This window comes from Rattus rattus, chromosome 16, assembly GCF_011064425.1.
Source record: "Rattus rattus isolate New Zealand chromosome 16, Rrattus_CSIRO_v1, whole genome shotgun sequence".
In the NCBI taxonomy this organism is placed as follows: domain Eukaryota; kingdom Metazoa; phylum Chordata; class Mammalia; order Rodentia; family Muridae; genus Rattus; species Rattus rattus.
Window position 1 is genome coordinate 40,233,728 of NC_046169.1, and position 20,485 is coordinate 40,254,212.

The 20,485-nt window shown below is 50.9% G+C and overlaps 1 protein-coding gene across 1 annotated transcript; it reads right to left on the minus strand.

The window, feature by feature from the left end:
• Positions 1-1,933: 1,933 nt before the first annotated feature.
• On the minus strand, positions 1,934-5,440 carry Ficd (FIC domain protein adenylyltransferase). Its single transcript, XM_032886914.1, has 2 exons — positions 4,101-5,440; positions 1,934-3,155 (listed from the first exon to the last, which is right to left on the minus strand). Exons 1-2 carry the CDS (start codon positions 4,399-4,401, stop codon positions 2,080-2,082), a joined length of 1,377 nt encoding a protein of 458 aa, XP_032742805.1. The 5' UTR covers positions 4,402-5,440; the 3' UTR covers positions 1,934-2,079.
• Between the last annotated feature and the right edge of the window lie 15,045 nt (positions 5,441-20,485).

Genomic DNA, 20,485 nt, shown 5'->3' on the forward strand with positions numbered 1-20,485 from the left:
GCCCAAGTTCAGCTCACATCTAGTAAATGTTAGTCTACCCTTCCTATAAATGTTACCGTCTTTATTACACAACAAAGACCTTTTTCTAGTAGACAACCCCCGTGGGTCACAGAGACCTTCCTGTGGCATGGGCTCATCCTAGGTGGGTCTGTGAGGGAGCTCACTGGGTTTATGGGACTTCCCTGCTTTCGTGGTAGCCAGTGCCCAGGTATGACTGTGTGCTCTCCACGGGTATCATGACACAGTCTTTCCACACGCCAGCAGGGCCCACTGAGTCATCCTAAATGTGGGTGGAAACCAGTAATTTAACGCAGGGAAGGCACAATGACAGCAGGGAGAGCTCTGACCCACTCGGTGGACAGAGGGAACCAACTGCTCCAAGCTGGCCTGATGTCTGTTTATAAGGCTGTGCACAATAAGCATGTGTGAAGAAAACCCAGGCCGGGAAGCTAGGAAGGCAGTTTCTGAGCTGCTCCAGAATATGGTTTCAGAACAAGGTACATACATGGTGGGGAGAGATAAGCCAACACAATGCTTATGTAATAAAATACTTTATTAGAACCAGGAACTTGTTAAAATAATATTTTCACGCATAGCTAAAGTGCAGGTTCTCACCACAGGCCAAAGTGAGCCTCCCGTGAGATTTGGTGTGCAGAGAAGAGCCGGGAGCTTGGGGCTGCATTCGATGCAGTGTCTCCGGGTGACATCTGCCGGGTGACTCTGCCACCCGGCCCTTGCAGAGCTGTTGGTGGTGCTGCACGCTTGCAGACACACACACACATTTTTCACACATTTTTCTCAATCCGTCAGAAAACTGCCGGGGTATCTTTCTAGACGCTGGATACATGGGTTGGCAGCTGGTTTACCATTCAAAGCGCAGCGTGCTGGGACAGAGGAGGGACAGAGGAGGCCGTCCCAGAACACGGTCCAGTGACTCGGCCATGGTGACTGAATAGCAGCAATCAAACTGGCGCTTAGCCATAAATGATTGAAGAGTGTTTATTGTCTTCTAAGATGACAACTGGAAACGTGTCTATCAGACACGACACCATCACTTCACAAGTCACTAGAACAAGGCCACTCCAAGACAGTCTACATACCCGTGGGGACGCTGGACCCTGTGGTGGCGTTAGAGGGGAAGAGGGTTTAAAACCACAGGGCAGAAGGGGAGAGGCCGGGTTGTGGACACGGGTGTTTGCTCGTTTTAACTCTTATCAGAACTGCCTGTTTGGGTTTGGCGTGGTACCTCAGACACATTCCGTTGTAATGTTAAGGGAGGTTCCTAGGGTGTGGTGCATGCTGGGTAGCATTCTACCTCACCTCCAGGTCCTCACAGGACCCTTAGGGTCTCCATGCAGGAGACTGAGTGGGAGGTGAAGGCAACCCGCTCTGTGGCGTGACGGGGTAGGTTGTCAAGCATGGAGAGCTTTCAGCCTCAGCGGATGCGAGTGAAGTCCAGGACAAAGATAAGAAAGAGCCATGCTGCCCGTCCTCCGCCCTCAGAACAGGCTGGGTAGGGAAGTACCACCCCCTGGCACTCAGGTTAAAAGTTAGTAGCTCAGGGGGTCCCTGGAATCTGCAGTCAACTACGGAGATGGCAACGTTGGCTTCCTGTGTCCAAGGGCTGCGCTGCCTGCTGTGGAAGCTGCTGCCACAGCCTCTCGGGCGAAAGCCGGCCTCAGCGCAGGCCAGCTCTGCCTTCTGAGGTCACAGGACCTCCAAGGCATCCAGTGACCCCCGTGGCCCTGGGCGCCATGTCATAGATCTGGCTCCCTGCCTCCACCCTTAGTGCAAATTCTGTCTAGGCACCCATTAGGGACATTAGGAAAGCACTGCTGCCCTACTAGGTGCTGGGGTCACCACAAGGGTTGGTCTCAGCACCTCTAGCTCACCAAAAAGGTAAAAAAAATAAATAACTTGGCTGAACTATAAATTATCCTAAAGACAGGCTTAATAATTTAGTTTTCTTTCTCAACTGAAAAACACCTGGAGGTAAAGAATGTTTAAGGGTCTCCTTTTGCTACTGGGGAGAACTGTTTCTAGAAAGGTCTTCTCAGGGCGCCAAGGGAGGGCTGGTGGTTAAGGCCTCACAGGAAGTGTCTCCTTGAACCCAGAGTGGTTGGGCTGGGCCTCTGGCAGCGCCACAGAGTACTCGGTGGTGGCGAGGAGCAATGTGTCCAGTGTGACTTCCGTACACTTGGCTATGAAGCGGATGAATGGCCGCACGTCACCCTCGTTGGCGACTTCCAGCACATGGTAGTACTCTGACCTCTGCTCCTTGCGTATGGTGATGGGCGGGTATCCTGCCTGCATCAGGATCAGGTTCATCAGCAGGCGGGAGGTCCTCCCATTGCCATCGATGAAAGGGTGGATGTACACCAGTTTGTAATGGGCTAAGGCTGCGAACTCAACCGGGTGCAGGTTCATGGCGTCCTCCGAGTTGAGCCACTGTGTGAACTCCTGCATCTGCTTCTCCACGTCCCGGGGGTGGGGTGGGATGTGATGTCCCACTAGGACCTGGGTCCTCCGAAACCTTCCCGCCTCCACTGGATCCACGTACCCCAGGACCCTCCTGTGGATCTCCAGCATGTGGTCAATGGTGACAGACCCGATGCGGGAGACCAGGGTGCTGTTGATGTACTTCATGGCCGCGTGCATGCCTATCACCTCGTTTTGCTCCTCCAAGCTCTTCCCTGGCACGGCATAGCGCGTCTCTAGGATGTGCCTGATCTCTGCGAGAGTGAGGGTGTTGCCCTCGATAGCCACGGTGTGGTAGATGTGATGGTAGTAGGTCTCCTCCATGACCCTGCGGAGCGCTGAGCTCCCCTTAGGGATGGACATTACCTTCCTCACTTTGCTGTCAAGGACGCTGAAGTACCTCTGGTCGATTTCCTCCACCAGGGGCAGCGTCCGGTCCCGGTTGACCAGCGCTTTCTCGTGGAAGGGTGAAATGGTCAGGGCCCTAGTGTAGAGGTAATCTGCCTGGATGATGTCCTTGTCCTCTTCTGAGAAGATGCCGAACTCATTGAGGGCGTCTACGAAGCCAGGGTCCATCTTGAGGGCATGCAGGAAGAGCTTGTGTGCTTTGCCCCTCTTGCCTTGGCGCTTCATCTCCAGGGCTTGGTTTAGTGCGGCCTTGGCTTCCAGTTTCCCTGCTAGAAGAAAGCCAGAGAGGCCTGGTGAGGAGGGTGGGTTCTCCCTTGTGCAGCTCTCCCAGGGACACCACCACAGTCACGCCACGTGGGTTAGCCGGGCCCCAGGTACTGCTGTTCCCCACAGCCCTGATGGGTGGAATGCTGGTTGCTGTCTTGTATCCTGGGCCACTCTACATTGGGAGGCACCAGTTGGGCTCCCCTGCCAACTGTCTTCTGCCTGGCATAGACAGTCTGGGCATTTGCTCTCCCTATGCTCTCCCTACAGTGTGGCTGCTCTGGGTGGCCCAACTTCCCTGTGGACAGGTTATCTCTTGAGCCCCTCTCCTTCAGGCCTGGGGGTGCCAACACCTTCCCCTCACAGGTATTCCCTGGGCCCTTCCCATGTCTGGACTATTTCTGTTTTCTGGCTGGGGACCGGACCCTGCCCTTGTGCATACCAGACAAGTGCCATCAGAGCTATGCCCCTGCTTCTAGTGATGTGATTCCAGTTTGTGGTAGTGTCTGGTTGTCACCACTGGGGACAGTGTGCTGCTGAAATCCAGTCAGCAGAGGCAGGCTGCTGCAACACTCTGTGCACACGGGGCAATGCTAAGACCTCACCTGGGACTGAGCCCAACTCTTCCCAATTCTGTTTCCTCTGAGGGTAAGCACCCTCACTCAGCTTCCCTGAATCCCTGACTGTTCTCCAGTTCCATCCCCAGTGGTTTGGCCCCAGCACTGTTCTCAGGTGCTGCTTCTTGGACCACTCCCATTCAGAGCCGAGGGGCAGCCCACCCTTGGTGTGTCTCCCACCAAATGCTGGGACACCTGTTCTCAGTCACTCACCAAACTGGAGTTCTGGACTGTCTCAGTCACTGTGACACCCTCATGCTTAACACAGGCCTTCGCAGGAACTCTATAAATATCTATCTTAACCGACAAGGGCCAGATAGCCGGTATGCTCACCTGGAGACGCCTTAGTCTTGACTGTCAGCAGCCCTGCGTCCCTGGAGGTGACACTGAGCTCCGTAGATGGGCTGGTGCACTTGGTGACCACATGCTGTGCCCTGTCCAGTTTGCTCCTGAGCAGGTGGAAACCTCTGAGCACAGCCAGACACTGTTCTTCCACAGCTCCCAGTGGCAGCAGTAGGGCCAGCAGTGACCCCAGAGCCATGCTCAGCAGTGTCATCCACAGGAAACGGCCCCAGACTGAGACCCATTTGGGTTCAGCCACTGCCACCACTGACGCCATCGGCATGAGTATCATCTGGACTAAGGGCCGGGCCCGGGGCGCATATCCCGTTTCAGAGGAAAGCAGAATCTACGAGGAACCAAGCGTCGGAAAGAATGAGGCAGGAGAGTGGACCTGCTCCCAGCAACTGTGATTTCAGATGGAGAGACCAACATGGAGAATCTCCACACCTTCTAATTCACTAGGGACCAGGGAAAGAGGGAAGGTGAGAGCTCTCATGGTGGAAAGACTCATCCTAACTAACTCCTAGCTGCTCCTGGGTAGCAAGATAGAAATCTAATGCGTTTACAGAGCACTTCCTACATACATTAACGTCCATAATCTCAGACTATAACCCGAGGAGGTGATGTTTCCACAGCGCCCTCTCCAGATGCAGTAAGAGCTCAGAAAAGTGAAGTCGGGGACTTGTCAGCCCTAGTCCACCAGTCTGCTACAATTGTCAGTTGCCATAGGACACGTAGTGTTTGGGCTATCGCTCCTGCACACGCCCTGTCTTCGATAAGAACAAACGTCTGGTGTCCTGATGTTACCACACGAACGCCTCCTCAGTATCCACAGTGTTGCGTCCCTTCTGGCCTTCCTTTCCTGGCTTGTCCATCTTAGACAGGCAGCCCAGGGCCTGGGTAACAACAGTGGGTGATGCCCTACCTCGGCGAGGGCGAGCACAAGCTTGGGGCTGGCAGGGGTAAGTGAGGGGTCAGGTATGCAAATGCCATCTTGCCAACAATAAGCATTTATTGGGCAACTATGTGTGCCGGGCACTGCGCTGGCGGCTAGCCTTGCATGCTGTCAGCCCCCGGTGAAGAGCAAGCTACCTGTGGCTCCGGTTCACAGACGAGGGATGACGCGGTTCTGACAGGCGGCGCCGGAGTTCCAGGGCCTTACCCGTCACGTCATCACTTCGCGCGGCCTGTGCAGCTGCTCGAGCCCAGCATGCAGGGCTTACTCCCGAAGTGGGAAACTGAGGCTGCCGTAAGGTCTCTCTGCGGATCGGCCCAGGGTTCGCGCCCGCCGCACCATCTGAGGCCGCGCGGCCGTTCCTAGCAGCCGCGGTCGCCGGCCCCGCCCTCCGCCGCTTCGGCCCGCCTCCGTAGCCTCACCATTGGACGGCCAGCCGCCCTTGCCGCGGCGGATTGGCTAACTCTACCTGTCCATCCGTCGCTCTTCCGGGTTCTCGAGTTCGCCTGGGAAAGGCGCGCCGTGTGCCACTCCCATTGGCTGTCGCTTGTTTGCGTCTCGTGCAGGCATCAGCCAATAAGCGGCAGGAGGCGGGGTCGAGGCCACCGGCCGGTGCGAGTACTGGGGTCCTGTATCCCTGGTCCCAGCCAGCAACTCCTACCTCCTTCAGTCCTCGTCCTGGGCTCTGTGTGCCTCAATTTCTCTGGTGTGTAATGGCGGTAGCCATGCCACCCAACGTTTTCCACTTCTTAGTCCAGGTTTCGCCGTCGGGACTTACTGTGTAGCCTAAGCTGGCTTAGAATTCACCGGGATCCTTTTGAGCCAACATGCCCTCCCTAACCAAAAGTTTGCATTTTCTGAAGCGGCCAGCTATGGCCTTCTTGTTTACCAGATCGTTTGTTTTTTTTTCCCTCTGTGCAGAGGGAAGGCCTCCATCCCAACCCACAAATACTGAACCGAAGCTTCCAGGGCCTGCTTTGAGAGGTTACTGGCACACTCTGGAGTCAGACGGCCCACAGATTTTGCCCTCAGCATCTTCTGACCTTGGAGCATGTTACTACTCCCTTCTGCAGTTTTCTCAACGGCAGAATGGGACGACAAATCACTTAACTAAAAAAAAAAAAAAAAAAAAAAAAAAGTTACTTTTTTTGTGTGCGCGCACGTGCACAGAGATCAGCTTGCAAACGCATGGGTTTGTGGACTGAACTCAGGTCATCACGCTTGGTGGCTCCTATCTGCCTTAGCCCTCGGGTTCTGGATTTGGGACATGAAGCCACACAGTCCTGGGTTTTCATATCCCGGTTCTGTCGCTTGCAGTCTGAGTAGAACTGACTTGGTAGTACCTGTTTAGTTTGCCAATCTGTCATCTGCAGGCAATGTGCTGATGGAGCCTTTTTATATTTTATTTTATTTTGACACTGAAACTCAAATTGGTCTGGAACTCACTGTGTAGCCCAGGCTATCCTCAGCCTCCTGCCTCTACCTCTCTGCCTCCTGAATGCTGGGACTTGAGGCATTCACCACCCAATCCGGGTTTCAGCCTGCATTCTTACAGAACACAGGACAACCAGCCCAGGGATGGCTCCACCCACAATGGGCAGGACCCTCCCCCATCAATCTCTAATTAAGAAAATGCCCTAAAGTTGAATCTTATGGAGACATTTTCTCAGTTGAAGTTCCTTTCCCTCCAGATAACTCTAGTACAGTGATTCTCAGCCTGTGGGCCATGACCCCACAGGGGTTGCATATCAGCTATTTACATTACGATTCATAACAGTAGCAAGCTTACAGTTATGAAGTAGCAACGAAATAATTTTATAGTTGGGGGTCACCACAGTATGAGAAACAATGTTAAAATACAATGTTATTATGCAGTGTATTTCTCTAGAGTCACAGAAGTATGAGATGTCTATATTGAGGGAATTTATTGTGATGACTTACGGTCTATAGTCCAACTCCCCAACAATGGTCAGCTGTGAATGGGAAGTTCAAGAATCTAGCTGCTCAGTCCCACGAGGCTAGTATCTGCTGGTCTCCTGTAGAAGCAGGTTCCAGCAGATGTGCTGGCAAGCAGGTGAAGAAGAAGAAGATTCTTCTTTTTCCAATGTCCTTATGTAGGTCTCCAGCAGAAGGGTGGCCCAGATTAAAGGTGTACTGGATCTGGGACTTGCCTTGTCCCAGGCTGACCTTGAACTCAGAGATCTCTTTGTCTTAGTCTCCTGGGATTAAAGACCTGTACTAATCTTTTCATAACCACTATGCCTCAAGATCTCCATGCCAAGATCTGGCTGAGAAACTTGTGTCTTCCAGCCTCAAGACCTGGATCACAGGTGAGCCCTCCAATTCTGGGTTGTAGTTCATCCCAGATATAGTCGAGTTGACAATACCCAGGATAACCACTACATGTAGTGACTGCATTAGGAAGGTTGAGAACCCACAGCTCTAGTCTGTGTCTGGATGGCGTAACCCTGGCTGGTGCAGAGGTTCTTTTTTTTTTAAAAGATTTATTTATTATATATAAGTACACTGTAGCTGTCTTCAGACACACCAGAAGAGGGCATCAGATCTCATTACAGTTGGCTGTGAGCCACCATGTGGTTGCTGGGATTTGAACTCAGGACCTCTGGAAGAGCAGCCAGTGCTCTTAACCACTGAACCATTCCTCCAGTCCGGTGCAGAGGTTCTTGTGCTTAACCTATGATCAAGAGTCTTCAACGCTGTTCTCTGAGCAACCTCTGAGGTGTCATTCAGACACTCTAAGTAATCATTTCACTGTAAAAGCCTTTCCTAGAGGAGGCAAACAATGTGTGTGTGTGTGGGGGGGGCAGTTGCTGTCACAGAAGACAGGAGGGCTCTCAGGCCAGACTGATGGCCATTCACACACAGGGCCACCACCTTGGGCACAAGTCACTTACCCTGTGAAGTTTTCGAGCAGAGACGCTCAGACATAAAATTACCACTTGTAGTGCCCTCCTCTCTCCAAGGCTTCCTGGGAGGCAGACATAAACAATCTCTAATGGTCTTGGGCAAATCCAGAATTCTGAGGGCCCTGCTGATGAATGGGAGACACTGGGGAGGGGCAGGGACAATGGGGTACCCAAGAACACAAGGCTTCCTTTGCAGATGCTGAGGTCTAGCCCACAGCTCTTATGCTGGGTTAAGTCTAACCGGCGACTGCTTCCCTGACATCCGGCCAGAGTTCTCAAAAGATTCATCCGGTCTGGGTTCTAAGGCAGCATTTTCAGAATTTTTAACAGTAGGCCTGTCTGTAAGCCGGGTTGTAATCTGAGAGAAGCTGACCTTAGAGGCCTCAGGGATGTCGGAAGGAGGGTGGAGGGTGGGGAGGAGGGAGGGAATATGATCGAAATATATGGAGTGGGAAATGTAACAATGTAACAACAAAACCCAAAGCACAAAACATGCAGGGGAGAGCACTGGGTATTCTGGCTGTCTGGCCACCAGGGGGCGGTAGCTCCTTTGGAATGGCTCTCCTCCTCCAGTCCTGGTCTGGAGGAGCTGTGGCCTTTCTTTGTTGAATGTACAAAATATGGTCCCTGAAGTCATCCTGAAAAGTTAGCTTTCTCGACCTTAAATAGTTTGTATTAGGTAGAATCACCTCCTTGGGGCACACAAGACGTTTTTTGTTGTTGTTGTCGTTTTTTGTTTTTAAAATGCTCGCCTCGACTCATGAGAAAGAATCTAGAAAATGGCTGGGTGAAAAAAATCTGTCCATTATGAAAACCCAAACCAAACACGAGCCTCTGTGTCTCTACATGTCTGTTATGTTTTTCTAGTTGAGGTAGATGTCTTGGCTCCAAAGGACAGAACCAGCTGAGGCAGCCAGGATACATCATTTAAAAAGGCGGTGGTGGTGGGAGACGGGTGGAGAGATGGCTCCGTGGTTAAGAGCACTGACTGCTCTTCCAGAGGTCCTGAGTTCAGATCCCAGCAACCACATGGTGGCTCACAACCATCTGTAATGGGATCTGATGCCCTCTTCTGGTGTGCATGAAGACAGGTTTTATATATATATATATATATATATATATATATATATATATATATATATTCTCTCTATGGCACTGTTTGAGTATTCTCAAAGCACGATGCTGGGGTCCTCCCAGGCTGAATGACTCAAGAGTGGACGTCAGCCAGGCATGGTGTGGCGGCCCATGCCTTTAATCCCACCACTGGAGAGGCAGACACAGCCAGATCTCTGCCTCCCAAGTATTTTTTGGGCAGTGCCTTTTATGACTTTATCTTTGGAAACCACCTGCTGATCGGGGAGACTTGTCATGGGGAAGACTATCAGGGCCGTCTTGAAGCCTCTGACCATACACCTTGGCCCTTCCCTCTTCAGGCCCAGAAGTAATTCTGCCAAGTGGTCGGTCTTGATCCAGGCTGGGAGCGTTTATCTGAATGCACCGGGAACTCTGCTAGTCACCGTCTCCCCGAGTTGTGCATGAGCCTTCCCCAGCCGAAGGACTCCTAAGTGGCCCGAAAAGCCCAAGATGCAGTGTTGACTTGGAAGCTGCCTCGGGCACTCAGTGTACTCTTGGCTTCATCAGGCTTCACCACGACGTGACTAGTACTCTCTCCTCCTTCCGCCGGGGGACAGTAAATCAGGATGCAGTGGGGCCCCAGAGGAGCCACCCCCATAATCTCTCCAGCTTCTCCACACCCTCTGGTTCATCTGCTCAAGGCGACCAGAGCAGGGCAGAGGGGTTTCATACCTCCCTGACCCTTTGATTCATCCAGATACCCAAAAGCTCTGTGGGTGGAAGTGTTGCGTTGTCATAGTAACGGGAACCGTGGAAATGAACACAGGCTCCTGCTGGCCAGGGAAGTCAAGCTTTCAATACTGTGTGCCTCTCTTTTAGAGAGCATTTTCCTGGGGGAGGAGGGGCTGGCCAGACATCCAAGGATTTAGTTCAGGAGCCGAGGACACGGTTCCTTAATGACTGGGAAGTGAACTCGTCCCTAATCAGAGAGGTCGGCGGCATCTGGGGGTTCTTAGGGGGAACCAGATGTGAGCCTAGTGCCTAGGCAACCTGTTCTTCTCAAACTAGCACCTCTGGGCTGACATCCACAGGCAAAGCACCTACCACACAAGCAAATGTCCCCCCAGGCATCTGCAAGCTCAGCACAGCAGCGTTGAGGCAGGAGGCTCACAGACCAGCTACACTGAAGTGCACAGCAGAGAACAAGAGGCCCTGCCTCCCACGGGGTGGAATCTGAGGACCAGCACCCAAGCACGCTCTCTGACACCCACATGTGCGCCATGGTGCATGTCCTTCCTGTCCTGTCCAGTCCTGGCTGGTTTTTGTCAACTTGACACAAGGTATAGTCATCTGAGAGGAGGGGGCCGTGGTCAAGAAAATGCCCCCATGAGATCAGGCTGTAGACAAGCCTGTGGGGCATTTTCTTATTAGTGCTCAATGGTGGAGGACTCAGCCCATTGTGGGCGGAGCCATCCCTGGGCTGGAGGTCCTGGGTTCTATGAGAAAGCAAGCTGAGCATTGGTTTGGTTTGCCCCGCCTCGCTATTCTTTACTAGAGACACGTTTGTATTGGTTCACCTTACATAGGGTAGTTGAGCTCAACTTGTGGTAACACTGCCACTGAGAGAAACCAGCCCAAGAACTGCTCTGAGGCTCCTGCGGCAGCTTGACACTTCCGCAGCCTGGCCTCAGGCCCATGGGCGAGCCTGGCGGTTTCTTCAGGATTGAATTGCAGCTGCCTGGTGTGTGCTTGGGAAAGGACTGGGCTGTAGCTACTGGTTCGTGCCTGGTGTCTGCCTGCAGCTGCTGAGTCGTATTTGGTGTTTGCTATGGGACTGAACTGCTGCCAAAGATCGAGCTCACCTCCAAAGAACTATTGCTGAACAGGTCCACTTCCCCCACATCCTAACAGCTTTTCTCTTCCACTACCTCTGCAGGGTGGCGGGCTAGAGGAGAGGTTGAACCCTTATAAAGTAGGTAGCAAAATATTTATGCCTACACTGTTTCTCCCTTCAGCATTCCCTCGTTGCCTGATGTTCTTTGATTAAGGTCGAAGCCTTGTGAGTTTTCCTGTCTACCTTAGCATGTCTGCTGGTGTCTTTCTCGTTCAGGTTATGTTAGGCGATCATGTTGGTGAGACTTCATGCATGTAGCTTCTGACATTCTGAGAAGAAATCTCACGGCTAGCTCCCAGATCCTCCAGCTTTTACGTTCTTTCTGCCCCAGTAGCTGAAATGTTCCCTGAGCCTCGGGTGCAGGAGTTGTATTGTATTACAGTGTTTCCATTGGGGCTGTTCTCCAGAACTCTGCATTTTGATTGACTATGGTTTTCTGTAACAGTTACCATCTGTTACAAAGAGAAGTGTCCGTGATGAGGGGTGAGGGCTACACTTCCCTGTGGGTGTAAGGACCAATGTTTAGAGTGCAGTTAGGGATTGTGCTGGTTTAGTAAAGTGGTGTCTGTACGTTCTCCAAGGTCCAAGGTTCTCCTCCAATGATCAGAGCACCTGTATCCTGCAATTCCCCTCTGTTGCTCCCCAAACTCCTCTCCCTGTCTTGGCTTCTGCAGTTATTCTGGGATCCATTACTCTGGGATCCATTGTTCCAGGATCTGTACTCACTCCCCTGGTGAGAGAGAACATGTGATCATGTGATGTTTGCCTTTCTGGGTCTGGGTCACTTCACACAATGTGATCCATTCACCTGCATAATTCTTGACTTCATTTTACAGCTGGATCAAATTCATATTCTCTCTCTCTCTCTCTCTCTCTCTCTCTCTCTCTCTCTCTCTCTCTCTTTGTCTCCCCCTCTCCTTCTAGACAGAGTTTCTCTGTGTAGCCCTGGCTCTCCTGGAACTCACTCTGTATACCAGGCTGGCCTTGAACTCAGAGATCTGCCTGCCTCTGCCTCCTGAGCGCTGGGATTAAAGGAGTGTGGCACAACTGCCCGGCTTCAATCCTCTCTTTTAAAGGCGTTTATCTTATGCATAAGAGTGATGCCACTGTGTCTCACTGCCCTGCTGAACTTAAATTCTAAGGATTTATTTTTATGAGAACACTGTAGCTGTCTTCAGACACACCAGAGCCATCTCTCCAGCCCTGAGCTTAGATTCTAGACCAGACCATGGTTTAGGCTCCTGCAGCAGCTCTTTCTATATATAGCACAGCACAGGGTCGACCCCTGTCCTTGCTTCCTGAGAGGTTAGCATGCCAAATAAATATGAAACTGCATAGGGAGGGGAGACAGACTGGCTGGAGACACCCCGAGACAGTGTGGTGGCTTAACAGCACTCCCTGTGATGCTGTATATGTTTGGCTCCGGGAGTGGCACTATTAGAAGGTGTGGCCTTGTTGGAGGAGGTGTGTCACTGTGGGTGTGGGCTTTAAGACCCTCATCCTAGCTGCCTGGAAGTCAGTCTTCCACAAGCAGCCTTCAGATGAAGATGTAGAACTCTCAGCTCCTCCTGCACCAGGCCTGCCTGGATGCTGCCATGCTCCTACCTTGATGATAATGGACTGAACCTCTGAACCTGTAATCCAGCTCCAATTAAATGTTGTCCTTGTAAGAGTTGCCTTGGTCATGGTGTCGGTTCACAGCAGTAAAACCCTAACTAAGACACCCCCTTTCCATGTCTAGTTAGGTCTGGGATTCCTGTCTATGATCCCAGTGTTGAGGATGCAGAACTAGGAGGTTTAAGACTTCAGTGTCAGATTTGGCTACAGAGTTTCATCTCAAACCAACAGCAAAAACAAACCAAACAACCACATCCACACCCTCACCTGGGACCTGGGAATCTGCAGTTGCAATGAGGGAATCTTACCTTGACCCTTCTTGGCTTTGCCTTAAACTGAAGGACAAGCGTTCCTATAAGGGAACAGAGAAGACCATGTAGGGTAGCAATAGATTAGAGCGAAGCTGGCAAAGTAAGAGTTTGATTGGCTGGGGGTGAGGGGAGAGGGAGGGGACAGTCAGCAAAAGCATGGAGGTGGGAGGAGCTCCCCCCAAACCCCAGCTGTGGCTCCCCAGCTCTCTGCCACCCCAGGACCTTTGTGCAGTTCCCTCTGGTCAGTCTGCTTTTACCTCCAGCTCCTCCACACCCTTCAGGCCTCAGCAAAGACGGAACTTTTTGGTGAAGCTTTTTGTGACCAGCCTAGTGGAGTCCACTGTCTCCTGCGACTTTAATTTCTTCATCAGTTCACTTAACACAGTAGGGATGGTGGCAGCCGATGTCATCTGGGCTCTCACAGTGTCTGGGAGCCGTGATAACTGGTTGTTTTTTGTTTTTTTTTTTTTTTTTTCATCTATCTGAGACAGTGGGGGTGGGGTGGGCGATTACTACACCCTGTGTAGAGCTCAGCAGAGCTTGTAGGAGTCTGTTCTGCCATCTTGTAGGTCCCTGGGATCAAACTCACATCTTAGGACTTGATGGCAGTGAGCGCCCCCCGCCCCCACCCGCTTTCTTATTTAGGGCAGTTGGCCTCTGGGATCCTGTCTGGGGTGGCCACTGCACAGCCTCAGGCTTCATCTCACCTTGAAGCTCTTCCCCGCGGGCCTGCCTTCTATGGTGGAGCATGGTGCTACCGTGGCTCCCTCAGGAACCCACACTTGCCCAACCCCCTTGCTGTCATAAGGAGCGGCCTCACTTTGTACAGCTAGTGTTCCTCCATTGGCTCTCAAGGATGCCTTGATGATATCTTACAGACATGGCCTTATTTTAAAATTCTCAGGCCCACAAGATAGCACAGTGGCCCCACACAAGCCTAGGGCCTGGGTTTGGACCCCGGGACTCATGTTAGAAAGGGGAGAGGAGAGAACCGATTCTAAAGATTGTCCTCAGACGTGTATGCTTGTACGTGTGCGCGCGCACGCACCACACACTCAACTTAAAAGGTTCTTGATGACTGTTTATGACTGGCCCTGTGTAAGCTGGTGAACTTTCCCGTGGAATCATCTGTATGCCTTTGGCGGGAGAGTTCGTCACTTGGCCGCCGCCGCACCTATTGGTATCCATGACATCTTATGACAGAGCCCTCTGGAGAGCCACTGAGAAAACTCCATGTAGTGCTCTGGTGCCCGTTCTAGGATGCTTGCCGGGGCTGCCCTCCGCCCTCACTGAGGCTGCCTCTCTCTGTTAGGCTGGGAGCCGGGCGAGCAGCTTCTGGGTCCTGCTCGTGGACTCCCAGGCGGGCTCTTCAGCAAATGACTTTTCTTGACCAGCAGGTGGCGCTGTTGAAAGGCAGTTGGGTCATGAGTGTACCAAGCTCACGGTTGGAACCCTCCCTGGTTGGATTTGTGGTTAGTGGCGGTGAGACACTGACCTGTCCAGAAGTAGGCACTTTGTGTGCCTTAAAGGGTACATCTTGTCCTTAATCTGCACCTCAGTTCTTTGCCTTTTGACAACTCTACGATGATGAAACCCAAGTGCATGAGCTGAGACCCGAGACCGTAGGCAGAAATGAACGTCGCTCCTCTGGGCTGCTTTTCTAACGTGTTCTGTCACAGGAACGGAAGGTGGATGACACCTTGCTTTGCTCTGCTGTGTTGCTGTGGATAAGTTAACTTTGCTTCTGCCCCCACCCCCACCCTGTTTCCCCACCTGTCAGAGCCCCGTCAGGTCCATCCTGGGGTACCTTTCTCTCTGCATCCACGCTCAGGCAGGTCATGCAGCTGGTTCTGGGTTGGGACTCAGAACTCCCGCCGAAGGGTGCTGTAGAGCACATTCCCTCCCTCACAGGCCACAGCAGCTGCCCGTGGGGGTGGCAGCTGAATCTTGCCAGTGGGGACTTGTTGAATGCATGCATCTTGAGCCTCGGTGGTCCAATCACCAGGGGACTTGGGGGACCGTTCGTTAGAGCACTCTAACCTGACCTGGCCTGTTTCAAGACCGGGTGTGTGAGAAGAGCGGGTGTTGGTGGAAGCACAGAAACCAGGATATCTCAGACAAGGCTGGTTCATCACTGTGAGAGGACAGGGTCAGGCTAGGGTGGGGGAGGGGCAAGAGTCGGGTCCAGCTATGCTGGGGAGCTCAAGGCTGGATGATTGATCTAAAGGCCACTGGAGAACAACCCAGGGTAGGAGTTGCTGGAAGTTGCCCCTTAAAGGCAACCACAGTGGGGTTGGGGATTTAGCTCAGTGGTAGAGCGCTTGCCTAGCAAGTGCAAGGCCCTGGGTTTGGTCCCCAGCTCCGAAAAAAAGAAAAGAAAAAAAAAAAAAGGCAACCATAGTTTGATGTTAGAGAATGAAACCTATCTATCCAACTCTGACAAAACGGGTCTCTTCACTTCTCAGGGTACGAGGAAAGCTGAGGCTCCCTGGTGGCGATGCTGGCTGTAACAGACCTGGCCACATGGCGCTCAGCTGGCCCCACAGCAGGCCTTTCCTGCTCCTGCTCCTGCTCCAGGGCCCAGTTCTGTATCTCAGCAGGAGACAGATTGCATCAGCTGTCCCCAAACTGGCAAGAAGGAGAACTGGATCCCTCCTCCCAGCCTTGCCGAGTGGCCCGGGCTCAGTAGAAAGGGATCTTTAGAAGCTTGCAAGATGGGTCAGCCAGGGGAAGTCTCCTTAGGGGGACCATGTCAAGGGGACAGCCATGCAGGCTAAGAGTTGAGCCTTGCAGGTAAAGCTCTGGACCGGAGCACCAAGGACAGGCAACAGAGGAAGGACAGGGCAACAGAGAAAGGCTGAGTGCTTTCTTGGAAGAACTCAGGAGCTGGGTGAAAGTGTCACTGTGCTACGCCTTAGGACTTTGTTCCCAGTGTCCAGCACAATCACCATCAGTCTCACAAGGGTCATTTGCATTTCAATTTATTAAAATTAATTATAGGGCTGGAGAGATGGCTCAGTGGTTAAGAGCACTCTTCCAGACTCTTCCAGAGGTCCTGAGTTCAATTCCCAGCAACCACATGGTGGTTCACAATCCTCTGTAATGGGATCTAGTGCCCTCTTCTGGTGTGTCTGAGGAAAGCAACAGTACTCATATACATAAAATAAGCCTTTATGAGAATTAATTATAATGAAAATTCAGGTAAAATGAAAAAAAAATCAGTTCTTCAGTTGCACGGAGCTCATTTTCAGCATTCAGTGGCTCTGCGTGGCCAGTGGTCACCGCGAGGGACAGCACACAGAGCGTCACCACCATCGTTGTAGATTCTGTTCCAAAACCTGAGGTGGGGATGCTTTCAAATAAAGTGTTGGTCTTTCCCAGCCTGACCGTTAGGGGCCTGGTGCATGTCACCTTTGTCTTCGGCTGAGATGAGGACCTGGGGGGTCTGAACTTCCCTTCATCCCTCAGCTCACAAATTATGGAATTCTCCATGGACTGGGAAGTGGCCCTCTGGCTAACAGTTCCCCGGGAGAAAGCATCCCAACAACACTAGGGCATTATCTACCAATGCTTGCCTGTCATTCGCCAAAGGATGCTTCCCTAGTGGCCAGGGCAATACTCATTCTGGGTACTGCCCTGGAGTCTTGGGTATCCAGATGTGGGGAGTGTGGAATGGTGGAAGATACCCACAGAACCTTCTACCATGTCCATCCGGTGTTCTATAGGTGGTTGGAAAGAGTCAGTGGTTAAGATCACTGCTGCTCTTGCCGAGGACCTGGGTTTGGTTCCCAGCACCCACGTGGCTGCTCACAACAGTCTGGAACTGCAGTTCTAGGGGACCTGACACCCTCCTCTGATCTCCATGAGGCACACACGTGTTACACACATGTGCATGGAAGCAAAACACCCATATGCATAAAAAATAATGTCTTTTTAAAAAGTGTCCAGAAAGCAGCCAGACAGTTGTGGGATTGGGATGCTGATTCTGGTAATGCCCCAGCCCTGCTTGTTGTACCGTTTCCGCCTTTCAACCCATTTCTCTCTACCTCTGAAATACAAATCACACTTGGGAAAGCTGAGGTCAGAGGATTGTCATGGGTTTGGGACGAGCCCGGATTTACAGTGAGTTAGTTCCAGGCCAGCCTGGGTTAGAGCAAGGTCTTGTCAAATGCAAACAGCGTCACAGACAAAATCTTCATCCCCAGAGCACTGCTCAGGTCACTTCCGTGTTGTGCTTGCCAGCTGACTTACTAAGAAGCAGAAATCTGGGCCCCACACATTTACTTAGCCCTCTCCTCCCCTGTGTGAGCCTCCTTCCCAACCCCATGTTGTACTGTCCTGGCCTTCACCACTGTTGTGTCCCATTATTCCTCCTGGACTGTCCACCTTACAGGGGGAGGACATGAATATTCTGTTCTTCAGTCTATGCTCAGTGCTTGGCACAGTCACCAGACATGTAGTAAACATCAGAGAGAAGTAATGGTCTAGTGTGTATGCATGGATGTTTAACCTCTTCCAACCTCAATTTTCTCACCTGTAAAATGGGAATCCATCGAGTGATTTTTTTTTGTAGGATTAGGATAAATAGAAGCAGTTACAATGTTGCACAGTGCATAATAGGCACTAAATGAACAGTTACTATGGTTACAGGAAGGCAGAGGGCTGGGGATGTATTTCATTAGGGGAAGACTAGCCGAGCTCATGGAAGGTCCTAAGCTCAGTCCCTAAACAGCAAACTAAGTCAAGAATTCAATCCCGGTGACCTCCTGCTCCCACACCTGAGAAAATGAGGAACTGTTAACATGATGTCCGTCACCTGTGAGCACAGTAGCTGCCTCTTACACCAAAGTCAAGTTCAGGACACTAACCCCAAGGCATTCTGGTCATTAAGAACCTAGATGCCACCGAGTCTGCTTGTCCCAGTGAGCAAGTTCAGGATCACTATTTTATGTAGTTGTGCTGTCCCCTGAGTCTCTTTCAACCTGGAACATTCCTCTGACTCTCTTTGACCCTTGTGATCTGGACTAGACCCTGTTTGCCTTTTGACTCAGGGTTCTGTGTGTTCCAGGCTGGCCTTGAGCCCACTGTAGCTGAGGATGACCTCCTGACCCTCCCATCTCCATCTGAGTCCTGGGGTTATGGGCATGTATCACTGTGCCATGTGACTTGGACAGTTCTGAAGGGGACAGGCTGTCACTTCCTGGGATACCCCGTGGGTGTGTGTGTGTGCATGCGTGTGTATTGTTTCTGTGTGATTAGGTCCAGGGTGTGCATCTTTGATGATAATGGCAGGAGAGAGAGATGTCTTGTCCTCTTGGGGCTTTCATCCCTTTGCAATAATAGGAAGTGCATTTAAAGATTTATGAGTATTTGTGCACGCCTGTGTGTGTATGTATGTGCACCATGTACATGCAGTACCCACAGTGGCCAGAAGAGGGCACATCTATTCCACATCCTCCCCACCCTTCCTCCTTTCATGTCTCTTCTCTCACAACTGCTTTTCTATTTTTATGTCCTTTGCACATGCACACAAACATATGCATACACACATTCACGCATGTATACTCATATCCACACATTACACATACACACAATACACACATATGCACACACATATACACGCACACATACCTTATCATGCCTCCACACACAAACACATGTATGTGTGCATGTACACATATGCACACATGCTCGATGCATATATGCATATACGCACACATATGTACATGTACATACATGAACAATGTACACCTATGTGCACACATATACATGTACACAGGCATTCTCAGGCACACAAACACACATGTACACAATGCTCACATGCATACATATACACATGCATATATACACATACATGCATAGATACACATGTACATACATGCACATATATACACATGCACACACATATACATACACACATACATTATCATGTCCACACACACAAACACATGTATGTGTGTATGTACACATGCACACAAATGCTCAATGCACATGTATACATATATGTGCATGCATACATGCACACACATACATAAATACATGTACACACATGCATATGTGCACAAATTTTGTTTGCAAGTATGAGAGAAAATCTACAATATTGTCTTTATTTGGTATGTGCTTTTTTTTTTTTTTTTTCTTTTTTCTTTTTTTTTTTTTTTTTTTTTTTTTTTAGCTGGGGACCGAACCAAGGGCCTTGTGCTTGCTAGGCGAGTGCTCTACCACTGAGCTAAATCCCCAACCCTGGTATGCGCTTTTTTATTGGTTATTTTATTTATTTACATTTCAAAGGTTATCACCCTCCTGGTTTCCCCTCCACAACTCCCCTATCCCATCCCCACTAATATTGTCCTTTTTAAAGACTGACAATTTTCCCCTGTTGCGGAGATCTCCAGATCCACCCACTTCCCTGCAAATGTCCCTCTTTCATTCTTTAGAACTCACTATTCCGTTCTGTGCATGGCACGGTCCTTTTCCCCATCTGGTTGTGGCCCTGGTCTCTTCCCTATCTTGTCTACTGTGGATAGAACATCAGCACTGACACTCACGTGGAATGCTGGCTTGGACCCTTTGTGTGGCAGCATAGCTGGTCCACAGGGTAGCTCTGTTTGTAGGTTTTTGAGGAGCCTCCAGGCTGATTCCCACAGTGACCACCTCAGTCACATGTGGCCCAGCAGCACACAAGGACTTTTATTAGGAACACGGTCTGTGGGGCAGAAGCCACGGCTCAGCCGGTCAGGGCACTGGCTGCTCCCTCAGAGGCTTGGGTTTGGTTCCCAGCACCGGCAATTTGTCTCACAACCATCTGTGACTCCAGTTCTGATGCTGCCTTCTGGTCTCTGCAGGCACTAGGCATTAATGTGGTGTACAGAATAAATGCAGGCAAAATACTCATACACGTTAAAAATGGACCCCCTCAAAAAAGAAAACCTTTAGAAGTGGTTTCGTGAGGAGTGACTTTGAGGCCTTCCTTCCTTCCTTCCTTCCTTTCTTGAGACAAGGTCTCACTATGTAGCTCTGGTTGTCCTGGAACTTACTACATAAACCAGGCTGGTCTCAAACTCACCCACTTCTGGCCTCACACTTATCTCCTGAGTGCTGGGACTAAAGGTATGAGCCACCATTCCAGGCTGTGTCTCCATCTTTCTTGAGTGGTTGTATCTGTTTCCACTGACATTGATTTTGATGCTTACATTGCCTCATTGGCCATCGAAGCCCCCTTCAAGCTTCCTTGTTTCTCGACTTCTTTGATTCTTTGAGTACTCCTTGCTTTCTGGAACAACATGGCCCCTTGCCAGAAGAATCACTGGCATCAGGCCTCTCAAAGGAACACTGTTTCCACTTAACAGAGAATCTAGAACAACCATGGTGTCAGGTATGTTTGCAGCTAGTGGCACATCACTACATGCCCCTCGGTGGACACAAGCTGTGTGTGTGTGTGTGTGTGTGTGTGTGTGTATGTGTGTGTGTGTGTATATTTTTGTTTGTTTATGTATGTGTGTTTGTGCATATGTATATATGTCTCTGTGTATGTGTACATATGTTTGTGTGTATATGTATGTGTTATATGTGTGTTTGTATGTGTAGTTGTGTGTGGT